The following is a 15,832-nucleotide window of genomic DNA, read 5'->3' as shown; positions in this document are numbered from 1 at the left end:
TCTTTCTTTCCTATCTTTTTTTGGTTGTTTTATTTTCGTGTTTCCTTTGATCTTTCTTTTATTCAGTTTTAAGCAAACATTATTTTCTTAGGCGTTAAGTGTATCTCCTACTTTTGTTAATCTTAATCAACAAATGGTTTATGGCTAACCTCATCTCACTTCCTATTTAAATTGCAAACAAACTAAGAAGCTTCTAGTGTAGGATTACTCCACACAAAGTAAACTTGATAGTCATAATTTCACCTAATCAAGATAAGCCTATCAAAACTAAGCTTATAAAAGACCACACAAATATCTTCTCAAGTACATTATTTATACCCAATAATAGAACGGCAAGTTGGCCATTGATATCCAATCTTCTTCAAAAGTAAACACAAGCATTATGTTCCTCTTTGGAGCCTTAGATTGTCGGCAATCTTTTGCTTTGCTGTTATATTGGCGTGTTGATTTTCTATTGATCAACATTCATTTGTCCCATCATTGCTAGAGAAATCAATAATTAGGGCGACTTATCAATTACTACTTGTGACTTAATTTGTGATGCTTGTCTACGTATTATTACGTTTAGAAAATCTTAAATTTGATGTGTGGACTATGACCCATTTAATGCTTTAAATTAACGAGTTAACTCAAACAAAATAACAATAATAGCAGTATAGTACCAGAAAAAATATACACTGATATTTTGAGAGCACAATATTTGGAAACCTCTAGTAACCATAAGTGTATATGAAAATAATATTGATAGAAAATAAATTTCCTCCAAAGATAAGGAAATGGTAATTACAAATCTAATTGTGACAAATTCTAGAGAAATGTCTACACTTTTATTGGCGAAACAAAAAAGTGCAAAGATTGTAGATCGTACTCAAGTAGTTCGTTCATGATATATAGTTAATAGTTAATAAGAGAAAAATAAAACAAGAGCGATGAAATGTTCTTATCGTTGTCTAGTTGCAATAATTTGAAAACTAAGCTAAAAACAGAATTACACTACTCATCTTAAAGCAACATATGTAGCTTCAGCGACCCATAATCTAAAATAATCTGTCACCATGTTCTATATTTAGTATAACTTAGATAATTCAAATTAAGTGTATTTCTTTTGGTGACACGCTTTCCTTTTTTTATTTGTTTTCAAAAGAATATCATTTATGATTAGCAATAATTCAAAGTTGAAATTTTTTTGTTTTAATCTTAATGCTGTAATTTATAGTTAAAACAAATGGTCAATGGTTTGTCTTAAACTAATGGTTTTAAGTAACCAATGAAACACCACCACATAAATTAAGATGGACGGAGTAATTACATTTATTAGCCAATTATAAATCTCACATACTTTTTTCTTCTAAGAATAACTATTTTATCCATTAATCATAATCTTATTCTACACTTTGGAGCTGTGAATTTTTGTTCCTTAGTAATTTCTGAATTCATTAATGCTTATTCAAAAACTTATTTGAAACTTCTACTATCCAAAATTTACGAACCGAAAACAAAAATTAAAACAAATATATAGGCAAATTAACAGCCCAACATATACTGAATATGGTGTATTAGTTATGCAGGATTAATTATGCTGGCATTATTTCTTAGGCATAATACATAAATAGGCCCTCAAACTTGGTATGAGCTGGCATGTACGCCCTCCAACTTTGAATGTGCACAAGTAGGCACCGCAACTTGTTTCCACTTTATCAGTTAAATACTCTAACTTACAAAATGATTGTCTATACACCTCCAAAATTTATGTGTCACCAGTGTCGCATCAGTACCACGTCAAAGATTTGTGTTTACGGATTCAATTTTATACAAGTTGAGGTGACTACTTGTGCACACCCAAAGCATACCTGCCAGCTGAGACTAAGTTTGAGGGTCTATTTATGCATTATGCCTATTTCTTATCCATGAATTAGTTTGATGTATTAAGGGTAATTCTATCTTTAACCATGATTATTTGTGTATTAATAATCCTTGTATTGCTAATACCATGATTTGCTATGTTTAAATAATACATGTATAAGGTGTATAATAAGTAATATTATATATTAGTTTGATGTAGATTGAAAAACACTACTCCCTCCGTCTCAAATTATCTGTCGTGATTACTAAAAATAACTGTCTCAAAATATTTGTTGTTTTAGAAGTTGAAGACACAATTAATTATTTTTTCTCCATTTTACCCTTAGTAAAACTTTATCATTAATAGAAATGACACATAAATAGAGTTTGAGAGATTATAACTTAAACATAAATAAGGGTAAACTTGGTCAAATACCCTTTCTAATTAGTATTTCTTAGAAGGCGTGTAAAACAAAAAAAACAAAAGATTAATAATATAAAAAATAATACGTATAATATTATTATTTTTCTAATACATTTAACCAAACGAAACTGAGAGATTCATATGAAAAAAAAAAAAAAAAAACTTATATATATGGTAGGTGAGGGTGGGGGTATTCTTTGGGGCCACAGATTGATACTATAAACTGCTATCCTTTTTATAAAACAGTTGGTTCGTGTCGGTAGGACAGTACTGGGGCAGTTACTCTTTCCAACTTCTTGAAAACCTTTCACCAGCTATTTTCTCCGGCAACAGTCAGTCACCGGCGATAAAAAAAAAAAACACACACACATTATTTGCAACGGCAAAATGATGAAGAAAGGACTTAAATTCAATGGTAAAAAAGCCGAGAGTGTTGTGTCAACGGCTGCTGCCTTTAAGGAAGAGGTAATAGAGTGGGAAATGAGGCCCGGTGGGATGTTAGTACAGAGAAGAAGTGATAATTCAGATGATGTTGCAATTACTCAGAATTTGCGGATACGTGTGGCTTATGGTGCTGCTAGGTATGAGATATCCGTTAATCCTCACGCCACCTTTGGTAAGTCCGCGTCTCGCTATATATATGACTATTTCGATTGAGAGTTTAAGTGGCGTTTGCACGTACAAATGATATTTGAAAATTGAAGTTGTGTTTGGACATGAATACAAAGTGAAATTTTTATTTTTATTTTTATTTTATTATTATGAGTGATTTTAAATGAAAAAAGTGAAAACAGCTTTTTTGAAGTTTTTCTAATTGAATTTTGAAAAATTGTAACAATTTTATGTCCAAATACTTTTCGAGAAAAATGTGTCTTTGAAGACAGCCGATTATTTCTTTTATAACTATTCACTTTTTTAAATGAAAATTCTATATTAAAAAATCACATAACAATGTCAAATATTCTGGAATAGAGAAAATAGTTTTAAATCGGAAACTAACGGGTCCTGATATTATCTAATTAATATTTTTCATGATCATTACTCGTTATAAAGGAATTATAATTTATAGGAGTCATGCTCAGTGGTCAAACTTTTTTTTTTTGCATTATTGTAGTTACTCATTATCACTAAGCGAGAACAATATCGTAGCAAATCTTATCCAGCTAGAGATAATAGAAGTAGCTTGGCACATTATACCAAAACTATGAAACATATTTGTATTTTTTTTGTTAATTAAATGAAATTGTTGCAATATAATAGCCATGGCCCATGTCCATTGGCTTCTCAAAAGTAATAGGGAAAGACAATGATGAATTTGTTTGAATCGCAATGGTGAATGGATTTGTTTCTTATTTATTAATATTCTAATTCTAATTTCATTGTAATTTGAATTTTCTTCCTCTGTCCCAAAATACTTGTCATGTTTCGTTTGTCAAGGATCAATTTGACTAATCTTCAAAGCTATATTATACTTATTAGAGTAATTTAATATTTTAAATTTAAAACTTACATACTCAAATACTATAACTTGTAAAAAGAATTCATATCAATTTTATGAAAAAATACATTTTAAAAAATTGATCAAAATTTATATATTTTGACACTCGAAAAGCTAAATGTGACAAGTATTTTGGGACGGAGGGAGTACTAAATTTGTGCTGTTAAATTCTCCTGGACTTAGCTGCATAATAAGGTCAAACTTTCTACTATATGCATTATCTTTAATTCACAATATTGGCCGTGCTAAAAGTTGAACAATTCCAAATTTTAGCCCGTTTATCGAAGGGTAAAATAGTGAAATCAATTGGCTATTCTTGTGCAGGGGAATTGAAGAAGCTATTAACAGAAGAAACAGGATTACAACCAGGAGAACAGAGAGTAATATGCAGGGGAAAAGAAAGAGAAAATGGAGAATATTTAGACATGTGTGGAGTCAAAGATCGATCAAAAGTCATCCTAATTGAGGATCCAGAAAGCAAAGAAAAAAGGTTCATGCAGATGAGAAAGAACGCCAAAATCCAAGCCGTACATCGCTTGATTAACGACGTATCCATAGAGATTGATAAACTTGCTGAGCAGGTAACAACTCCTCTTTAATTACTGTGTACTAACTTGTATGAATATTGGAGACTTTGGAGTAGTCATTTACATAATCAGACTGTAGAAAATAAAATTTCTAACTATACGGTGCAGTGATTTTTATACTATTAAGCCACATTTGTAATTATAGTATATAGCTCATTATCTTTTCAGTGATTTTTTAATCCGTTAGGAAACCCGCAACCGCTACCTTCAATTGTGCTGGGTATATAATCTACTCACTGCACAATTGCTCGCAAACCACAATCTTTTCAATGTTACAAATCACATTTTAATGGACGGTTAATTATAGGTGTCTTCTGGATAAAACTGATCTGAAAGTATATAAAACAATTACGTCAATGATCTACATAAGTTAAACTTTGAACTTTAAGTTCTGTGCATGACTATGTGATATTTACTCAATTAAGATGAGTATAAGATAATTATAAATAATTTTTTATAATAAACATTAACCGATATAACTTGATATAACTGTCAGTTCTATAACTTAAATTTTTATATAACTAGAGACAAATTACTCATTCTGAAGTAAAACTCTACCTAATCTTTTTTGCTGATAATTGGAAACAAAATGTGGAGTCATCCTGTAGCTACGATTACGAATTACTTAGATATATGAATGTGAAGTGGGAAATATACTTCCTCAGTCCTATTTTATGCGATTCTTTTTATTGGGTAGAAAGTTTAATAAAGAGTAATAAAATTTTAAAATTATGATTTAAAATAAATCATAAATATTTATATAATTATAAATCATCTCATTAAAGATAAAATATATTAAACTATATCTTAAATATAAAAATAAAATAAAAATTGGGACAAATTAAACAAAAAGTAGTGGGACAGAGGGAGCATATAAGGTAGTTGAAAGGGCAATTAGTATCATTATCGTACATGAGAAGTGGTGGGACAAAAATGCTTGGATTGTTTTCTTTGTGTCCTCAATCACACAAAAATTCTTTACTACCCATAGGTCCTGTGGGGTCTTTTCTTCTAAATTATTTAAAGCCAAAAAAAAAGAAGGAATAAAGACAGAAAAGTGTTTAGGTACTCTGTACTCTTACCAAAATATATTATAGTTTCTTATATTAGGCAAAATAACGTCATAGGTCATTAATCAATTCAAGTGTACAACATAAGTCTCAGTTAACCCTTCTATAAAAATCGCATAATGATTAATGGCTAATACAAAATTCGAAATTGATGAATTTCATCTTAGTCAACTTATACAGGTTGTCAGTTTGTGATGGAACGAACATTACATAATCTTGGTCAAATTGGAAAGAATTTGAAGACTGACCTTTAGAAAGATATTAGTGTATTGTTTTCATAATATTCATGATCATGCACGTCGATGTTTATGCTATAGTCTAATGCAAATGGTCATTAATTAGTGTGCTTTATTTTGATAATCTTCATAGGTATCTGCAATTGAAAAGTCAATTGGAAATGGGAAGAAAGTAGCAGATTTGCAGATCACTACTTTGATCGAGATGTTAATGAGACAAGCTGTCAAATTGGATAATATCGTCTCTGTAGAAGGAGATGCATGTGCCCAGAAGGAGATGCAGGTACATATTCGCTATTTTTCTAATTTTTTTTCTTTCACAAGCTCCTAGTTTAAGAATTTAACGTACCAATAATATCTCATATGTAATATCTTTAATATGAAATATTTGTTGTATAAGAACCCAACTGACTATAAGATGTCCTTCGGTCAAGAATCTATTAACATATTTACGAATCTCAATTAATCCTGAAAATATAGCATCCCACATTTTTTTTACTATCAAGGACTAATAAGTTGTCAGATACTAAAAAATAAAATTAAATTAAAAAAAAAAAAGAGCAAGCTTTTTTAGGTACGCATTGTCCAAGACCTGGCTGATGGCTACTTCCAATCAAGTATCACTTATCTTAACACAATTCGAGTTAATCTGAATTACATATAATTGGAGAATGTAAGTTTAATTAAAGGATCACTGAGAGACGTAGTGAGATAGATTATCTAGTGTGAATCTGAATTAGTCAATTAAATATCAAATACCAGGTGATTACACTGGGAAAAAAATGAGTCCAAAGTAATTTTAGAAAAGAAAAGGTCAATCATGATACGAACCTAATAAATATAAGTTAGATTGTATTTTCATTTTAATACAATTAATAAATACTTTAAAAAGTACTAAAACTTTGTTAGTTTAGATTTCATGTATTATTCAATCTCCATTATATATTCGAATATTAAACTTTTCATGCTACCCTAATATTTCCTCACACCCATGTATGATTGTATTCTCTAAATATGTTTTTGTGCTTTCTGATTATAGAGCTTTTGGTAAGTAATGACTTATCCTTGCAGGGTCAAAGAGTGCAAAAGTGTGTGGAAACCCTTGATTTGCTCAAAGTGGCCAATACTAAAATAAAGCCAGTTATAGTCACCACCAAATGGGAAACTTTTGATCCACCTCCTACCACCACAAGTTGGGAATTATTTGATTGATTTCTTCTTTCATTTTTTTTTTTTTTTTAATCTTTTACTTTTCCAACTTTTTCCTATGTATTTTACTAAAGAGATTTAACAGTTGTTCAGCTCGTACTGGTAGCTTCTCCTCTACTGATTCACCAATAAATGTTTGTGCAGCTTTGTAAATGGGAAATGTCCAAATTCAACCCCTCACCCATTGAGGCGGAATCAGTATTTGAAGTTTATGTGTTTGAAATTCTAGTCCACTAAAGATATTGGGTTCTAAACTAACAAAATTTGTACATATTTAATAAACTTTTAATGCAAGTATAGTATTTGGGCCAAAGTTGCCGAGCGGCCGGACCCTAATCGAAGTGCTAGCTCCACCCATACTCACCCTGTCAAAATTTCGATCCTTGGTCACTAAGTGAGAAATCTATCTTGAGAATAAGATGAAGGAGACTAGTGTTTGAACTAAGATGAAACAAGGCGCTACACAGGGGCGGACCCACATAGATCAAAGTGGGTGCTCGAGCACCCATTAACCGCTTCTCAAGCTATCTGTATATATATATAAAAGTCAACAAAATGGATATATTAAATGCCTAAGCACCCAGGACAGAGGTGATGTTGGGTGCGTTGGTTAAAAAAGGATAATAAAAGTTGTTGCTTGCATGAACTCCGGGTTCGATCCTCGCTTACAACCTTATCTTTTTACTTCTTTTTGGCTTTCCTTTCTTTTCCACTGTTTATTTGCTTTTCTGGATTTTCAATTAGTTTGCTTAATCGTGGTAATAGAAAGAAAATAAGTATCACTTGTATTAATGTTTCATAGCCTTTTCTTTAGTGTCCTAACCTCAACACAATAGTTTTTCTTTTTCTGTCGCTTTACGTTTTTAGACTACCATAGTTTGTCGTTTAAGGCGAGCACCCATGATCTTAAAATCCTGGGTTCGCCACTGGCGCTACAAATATGTATGACAGATTCTTCACAAATGTGAAAAATGATTTATTTATTTTTTATGAGCAGAGAATAAAACTGTGACAAGTTCTTCACGGATTTCGTCCATATTAATAAATTCTAATGTTATAAAACCGTCACAAAGTGGTCTTAATTTTGCAACAAACGTAATTGCCTCCAAAAATCTGTATAGTGGGTCCTTACATATAAAGTAGCTTATCTAAGAGTAAATTTAACCACCGATTAAGGAGAAATCGAGTTACACCTGATTTAAGTCATCATGTTCTATAATTCTGAAAGAAGAGCTGAAAGCTGATCTATAACCCATATCATGTGATGGCCACCAATAACTATTTGCCATGTGCGCTCTCTTTTTCATCGCACCTGGTAGTTCGATCATTCAATTGTTAATCTGAAGCTAGGGGGTGCAAAATATTTAACTTATTGAATACTTCTAGTAATGAAGTAATCTTAATTGTAACAACTGTCATGCTTCATGTAACTTCTGTTAAAGTTCTTGAGACAATGTTCTGTTGCTTTCTAAGATCAAGTGAAAATAATGAAATATCCCAAAACTTCACGATATGTCACTGCCACAATCTTTAACAAGAGATTGTTCACCACACTATGCTTGAAAGATTTTGGGCTCATTCACTCTCCAAGTTGTAGGCATTTTTTTGAGGCACTGGTCTTTAATTTTTGCCCCTCAAATTATTGGTCTTTAATTTATATCCTTCACTTAAAAAAGTGATCGAAAATATCCTGAGGTTTGAGGTTCTGCCTTACATTTAAATGTCTAGTGGGTGTTAAGTCGATGGGCATCATTTTTTTTGTGCGGAATGCCCTTCAAATGCACTGGTCTTTAATTTTTTCCCTTTTCGCTTAATACCATGGGGGTTGAGGTTCAAACCCCGGCTCAGTAAAAAAAAAAAAAAATCGCAAGGCAGAGTTTTGTAGCAGAGTTAGGCCTTAAGACAGAGTTTTGCCTTCAGGAGAGTTTGCCTCTACCCTAAGGCAAAACTCTACCTTAATTGCCTCAAAACTCTACCAGATCAGGCAGAGTTTGAGTAAGGTAGAGTTTGCAGACAAATCTCTGTTTTGCGAATCCAAACTCTACCTTGCGAAATTTGTTTTAATATTTAATTGAGCGGGGGTTTGAACCCGAAATCAAGAAATTCTAACGAAGGACAAAAATTAAATACCACCAATTTAATGGACAAAATTAAAGACCACCCCAAAAATAAGGACATTACTGCGAATTGCCTAATGAGTATAGTCAAGATGAGGTCCAATAACAATCAGCCCCACCATAGCTCAAAGGTCCATGTTCACTACTCAAGCCCAAGCCCATTATCATCAGTTGATCCTTTTTTTCTTGTTAGCTTACTTTTGGGATGCCGTTTGGACATGATTTGAAATCATGATGATTTGTAGTTGAAGTTTTGTTTGGACATGCAATTTGAATTTCTTATGTTTTATTTTTTCTTATAGACATAAAAACCCCACAAGTTGTGAAAACCATCAATTCGTCCCCAATTCTTATATAATCTTACTAACTGAGCAAGTCATAGTTCATAACAAAATTAATACGCTACTAGAATGCCTTTCTAAAAAATACAACATCAATTGATCAAACTTTAGTTCAATAAAATGGAACATTGAACATGAGTTGCAGTGTAGCTACTCTTTAATATAATCCTCCCACATTGTTGGTAAGAGTAAATTTGTTATAAATATACTAGCAACTTGTAGATCTTTTAATATTTGATATTAATGGTTGGTAAATATATCTATCAATTTATTTTTTACAAAAGATTTACATTTAAAAATTTTGAAATCATGATTTGGAATCCCAAATCATCATCATGCCTTTTTGGATGATTTGGGATTTCATCTCATCAGATGAAATTGCATGTCAAAATGCCTGATTTGATCTCATGAGATGAAATCACATGTCCAAACGCCTACTTAGTTAGGGTCTATTTGGAAAGCCACCTGGTAATTGGAATTGATGCAATTACTAGGGTAGTAATTACACAGCCTAGTAATTACACAGTATTGTAATTACATCGACCTGTTTGTTTGTCATCAAGTAATTAAGTGTAATTACCAGCGTATTGTTTGGTTGCACAATTGTAATTACACAGTTAGTTTAATTTAAAATTTATCAAAAGTTTAAAATTAATCTTTGAAAATTATGTGCCTTCAGAGATGATATTAAATTATGTATTTAACAATGCAATATTTATTGAAAATATATTAATTAATAATCATATATTTGTAACTAATATTGTAAAAATAATTGATATATATTTTTCAAATTAATAATATTTTAATTTTAATCAATTATAAAAATTAAAAGCAGACTTTTTGTGCGAACGTCATGGATTGGATGTTTGACAAAAAATATTAATATTTATAAATCTATACAGTATTCAAATGTTTGACAAAAAAAAAATTATCAACTGTAAGTGAAAAATAAACAAAGATGCAATGTGAAACAACGAGTCAATAGTGTTAAAGCAAATAAACTAAAATAAAAAATAACCTAAATTCAAAATCTAAAACAAAAAAGAAAGTTTAACATAATACTCTTATGTCAAATTCCAACATAACTTAAGTAAATATAATTTAAAAGAAAGGGGAAATATAAGTCTATATATAACCTCATTCACAACGAAATTCTACTTTAATAACATCACTCATTATATGCGAAGTTTGTTGATGACTCATTCATTCTAATAATGAGAGGTGTAGTTTCAAAAATTAGAATAATCACAGTTATGCTAGCTGAATAAACTAAAAAGATTAAAAAAAAAATACGAGCAATTACATGGAATCACAAGAAGTAAAGGTTGGGAATGATTAAAAAGTGAATAAAAGATAAATAATACTATAAAAAGAAAATATATTTTAAAATTTAAAAAATAAAAATAAAAAGAAGATGAAATAATAGAAACAAAAATTAAAAAAAAAAAAAGAAACTAAAAAGTAACCCTGTAATTACAAGATGTAATTATACTCAATTCTCAACGTCAAACAAACGAAGTCAACCGTGTAATTACACACACACGATGGCTGTCCAAACAGGCCCTTAGGTGATTAATTTTTTTCTTTTTACTCACTTAAATAATAATTGTATGTAATTGTCGTCAGTGTATACTCGAGAGTATATGTAGTATTCAATGTATAATAAGTGCATATTGAATACAAGATTATACTTTAAAAAAAAAAAAAAAGTCAATCCGGTGCACAAGTTGATATACGGATTATACTTTAAAAAGCCGCATTAGTAGGGTCCGAGAAAGGACAACTGTTACGCCCCAAAACCCACCCTAGACGTGACCGGCATCCGATGTCATGAACAACATCGGAAGAACCTTATAAATCAATAATGTCAAGCCCTTTTTTTGATAATATTTCATCATTAAATTAAACAAGCAATAAATAACTAAATAAAATTTAAGATCACAATTATGAAACAAAATCAGCGGAAGTCTAATATAAATGAATAGTTATGAACGTGGAAGGATGCCTCAAAAAGTCATAGGAGACTTCAACATCTACCCACAGTATGACACTTGTCTATGGAGCTTATAAGAAAAATAAACTAACTCAGGGCAGCCCGAAACTACTAAGGAGTAATATTTGGCTCAATGAAAACCCACGAACAAATGTGTGGACTCACCAACAATCTGGAAAGCAGCAAGTACTCCTAACCCGTGAGATATGTCTGTACCTGCTCTTTTTCGTTACCTAATATACCATAAAAAACAATAATAGTATGCTTGAGTACTGAGTACTCAGTGAGTGCCTCGGGGACAATAAGTAATATAACAAAATATGTATTTATATAAGATCAGTGATACAATTTCAACGACAAACAATTAGAAATCTAGAGATAAAAATAGACCAACAACTTCACAACCATCAATAAAGAGACCATAAATCGGTATATAATTGAGTTCCAACTCATTATGTCTTCAAGTACAATTCCAGTATTTCCAGTGCTTAGTGAAAACAGTACCAATAGAATAGATTGAAACCACAGACAAGATCAATCGTACAACTCATCATTATCAACAGGAAACCATCAAGACAAGTATATATATTTTCGGATTCAGTGTACCATTTATTACCATTTGAGTCTTTTCCATTCGAGGCCAATATCATCAACAAGCCACTCACAGGCAACCAGGTTCATTATTATCAATAAGCCACTCACAGGCACACAAGTTCATTATTATCAATAAGCCACCCATCGGCAACAAGATATGAAACAAGCCACTCACAGGCTAATCAAAGTATAACACATGCCAATACAGGCCCAAACAAGTGAAACGAAGGGATGACCACTTAAGGTTCCCTAAACCAAAGATAGAAGCACCACATCGGGGTTGTCACCCTCGAAGGCTATCCTTCCTCCCGAATAGCTAGGCAAAATCACATCGGGGCATGTAACCCTCGATGACCACTCTTCCTCCCGAATGGCTAGGCAAAACCACATAGAAGTTATGAACATACTTTCATAAAGAGATAAAGATATCACACATGCAAATACAGGCCCAAGAATGAATCACATCGAAGGGATGACCTTTGAGGTTCCCTAAACATAACTACGCACCACACCGGAATATTAGACTCTCGGTGGCTATCCTTCCTCTAGAATAGCTAGGCATAAACCGCATCCGGGTAGTAAACCCGCAGTGGCCACTCTTCCTCCCAAATGGCTAGGCATTACCACACTAGGATCCATAGTGACTACCCTTCCTTCCGAGTAGCTAGGCCAACACAACAACCACTTTTATAGCATAGAAGCCAATTCTTTATTCGTTTCAAGGTAGTCACATCATCAATGGTCATTAAGGTTCATTATGCCATATCGTAAAGATAAATCATTTCAAAGAATGTCTTGAAAACATTTGCACTTCTTTAACCAAGATTTCAATGTCATAATTCAACATGAAAACATCATTACCAGCCCTTAGCCATCATTATTGATCATCTCTTATAGAGGAAAAACATTTATAAACTTATATATGTACGTAGAGCATGATACAAACTAGGTTTAATGTGGGCTTGTTCCCTCACGCACGTTAACCATAATCAAAGCAGGAAATAGAGTTTCAAATCATGAAAAGTTCACCTTTTTATTCAATAAATAGCCCTTGAATGAAATTTATACTTCCAAGATTAGTTTCAAAAGGCGACATACATCCAAAACCAGCTTTCAAAAGAGAGACATACAAATCAGCTTTATAGTCAAAACCGATTTTTAAAAGAGACATACATCCAAAACCAGCTTTCAAAAGAGAGGCATACATCAAAGAAAGTTTTCAAAAGAGACATAAAAATCACCTTTATAGTCAAAAAAGATTTTTAAAAGAGACATACCTTAATTATGCTTTACGTATCTTAACAATTCACCTTCTTAGCGAAGAACACCTAAAACCCTAGCTTTGAATCACTTGGGAAGGATTACCTTGGAAATCCTATGTTTTGGTCGAAGAATCATGTTACTAATCATGAATAATTGTTGGAATTACTTAAGAATCGTTAGAGCGATCTTACCTTGACGTGGGAGGATGAAGAGAGGAGGAAAACGGCTGCCTAGGGCTTTAGAATGAAGTTGTAATGTCTAATAACTGAAATTTCGAGTTAAGTGTTGAATTTATAGCATGGGGCATTTTGGACCCCCTGGCTCGCCGAGCGCGGTCTATGGCTTGCCCCTGCCTCGCTTTGGGGCGAGCTCGGCGAGCTCCCTTGTCCATTTAACACTTAGACGATTTTCATGAATTTTTCCCACTTTTGGATCCCTACCTCGCTGAGCGCAGTACAAGGTGAGCCCTTGCCTCGCTTTGGGCCGAGCTCGGCGAGCTCCCCTGTCACTTTTACACTCAATCGACAGCGTTCAGTAAAATGGGAATAACTTCTAGCACAAAGCTCTGTTCGGGCTCCACAATATACCGTTGGAAATCTATTTCAAAGGGATACAACTTTCATGTTTTAAGTTTTCTCAAATTCTTAACACATTTTCACGAATATGGCCCAGAAGACAGACCTACCGAAACTTAGGCGAGTTTAAGAGCCCTTAAGAACTTCACTAGTTGAGTTGACTTCAAAACGACTGCTTATCAGCTAAATTCATCCCGAATGGATTAATATAGCTAAAATATCAACTTAATATTGGTTTTCATACATTCACACCTAACTTGAATTTACGCGATGTTACAACAATACCCTATATATATTGTCTACTATCTGAGTAATAATATATAAGTGGGGATCAATGGCGGATCCAGAATTTTCACTAAGGGGGTTTGGGAAAAAAATGTGGTGCCTAGAATTTACACTTGGAACTTCAAGGTGAATTTTAAATTCTCTAAAGAGAAAATGACCAAATGCACCCCCAACGTGTGACAGGATTACCAATTACACACTTTATCTTTGCGGCGTCCTATTACCCCCTGGAAAATTTTAAAATGAAACTATTTACACCCTAAAAAGCCACACCCAAATATATGTTATGTAGTTATATACATGCGACGCCACGTGTATATTTCTCTTTAATTTTTTTTATTCCAATTCTCTGCCTTTTTCTTCAATTTTTCCTTATTCTATTTTTCTTTCCTTTCATTTCATTTCTCTTGTCTCTTTCCCAAAGACATTGTTGGCTTTCTTTGTATTTTCTTTGACTAATCAGGATTAAGCCATCGGAAGACGTCAACGACGACCCTCCAAACGCCAGAAGCCACGGCCCCAAACAACACAACCGCGCTCCTATGCTCCTTTCCCTTTCTTCCCTTTTACTGTTTCTCTTCATCTCTATGATTGCTCTGACGAAACCCAGATAGAATCGAACGTGACAGCAGCGAGCAACCACAGTGACAGATAGACTAGTCTTCTCATTTGTCTCTTTGTTTCGTCTTTTGTTGGAACTCACTAGAGAAGGGCTAGATTTGGCCATATTTTGTGTCTTCCAGACGCTGCTCTGACATTTAGCCGTCGCATCTCCGTTTCTGTTTTTAATCACTGCCATTTCCCGATAATATCTAAGTCACTCGGTGAACTATGTTGAAATGCTATTTTATTTTGGGTGTCGTTCCACTATTTTTAAACAAGCTGCTGCTATGTTGATATTCTTGGGTTGTTTACATTGTTCTGCACCATTTTTTGGCTTTTTCCGTTGAGCCCTACATTTTCCGACGAGCTTTGTCTGGACTTTGGATGGCAGTAATGGAGGTGATGGGCGGAAATTGTGTATGCACAGAAACTAAAACTAGATTAAATGAAATTTGAGAATAAGCATGGAGATGGTGAGTGGTGACAGGATAAACTAGTAGTAGCGGGTCCATTAATGGAGAAGAAGAGAAAAAAGGAAAGAGAAAAAAGTTAAAAGTGAGGAGGGAGACCAAAATAAATTTTTTGTCACAAAATAAAAAAAATCTCACATCATTAGGAATAATTACATATTAAGACTGTCACGACCCAAGTTGCCGATCGTGCGGGCACCTACCTTATTATTACTAATAGGCGAACCCTTACTTGTTAACCCATTAATCACTAGCCAATTTTAACTTCTTTAATCATTTATACTTAAACATCAATGATCACGTGAATGAATAAATAAATAAATCAATTCATAATTAATAGATAATATAAGTGCGGAAGTCTTAACTATTACACCCCCGAGATCTGAAAGTCATCGTACAAGGACTCTAACCAACAATGTCTAAAGAATGAATTATATCTCAAATATAACAAATAATGTCTAGGATGAAAGTAGACATCTGGAAAGAGAGATCTTCAGGTGGCATGGCATGGACAGAAGCTCACCCTCGGATCTGATTGAGCAAACAAGCTTCAAGCTAGAGATGTAATATGGATGAAATCTCTAGAACACAATCTGCACCCAAAAAGGGTGCAATAAGGTAGTATCATACAAACACTATGTACCGGTAAGCATCATAAGCCGACTAAGATTAGTTCAGGCATGTAAGATCATAAGCCGACTAAGATTAGTTCAGGCATGTAAGTA

At 33.0% G+C, this 15,832-nt stretch overlaps 1 protein-coding gene across 1 annotated transcript; it reads left to right on the top strand.

The window, feature by feature from the left end:
- Positions 1 to 2,481: 2,481 nt before the first annotated feature.
- Positions 2,482 to 7,045, top strand: LOC132055927 (BAG family molecular chaperone regulator 3-like). Its single transcript, XM_059447954.1, has 4 exons — positions 2,482 to 2,882; positions 4,089 to 4,345; positions 5,791 to 5,940; positions 6,729 to 7,045. Exons 1-4 carry the CDS (start codon positions 2,654 to 2,656, stop codon positions 6,867 to 6,869), a joined length of 777 nt encoding a protein of 258 aa, XP_059303937.1. The 5' UTR covers positions 2,482 to 2,653; the 3' UTR covers positions 6,870 to 7,045.
- Positions 7,046 to 15,832: the final 8,787 nt, after the last annotated feature.

Source organism: Lycium ferocissimum, chromosome 1 (genome assembly GCF_029784015.1).
Source record: "Lycium ferocissimum isolate CSIRO_LF1 chromosome 1, AGI_CSIRO_Lferr_CH_V1, whole genome shotgun sequence".
Classification (NCBI taxonomy): domain Eukaryota; kingdom Viridiplantae; phylum Streptophyta; class Magnoliopsida; order Solanales; family Solanaceae; genus Lycium; species Lycium ferocissimum.
The sequence above is the reverse complement of the archived record's forward strand: the minus strand, read 5'-3'. Positions and strand labels throughout refer to the sequence as shown.

What these genes read in the sequence shown, in the direction of transcription:
- LOC132055927 (XM_059447954.1), top strand. Translation starts at nt 2,654, where the DNA reads ATGATGAAGAAAGGACTTAAATTCAATGGTAAAAAAGCCGAGAGTGTT. An exon ending in TAATCCTCACGCCACCTTTG is followed by an intron (nt 2,883 to 4,088) that starts GTAAGTCCGCGT and finishes ATTCTTGTGCAG; the next exon opens with GGGAATTGAAGAAGCTATTA. An exon ending in TTGATAAACTTGCTGAGCAG is followed by an intron (nt 4,346 to 5,790) that starts GTAACAACTCCT and finishes TAATCTTCATAG; the next exon opens with GTATCTGCAATTGAAAAGTC.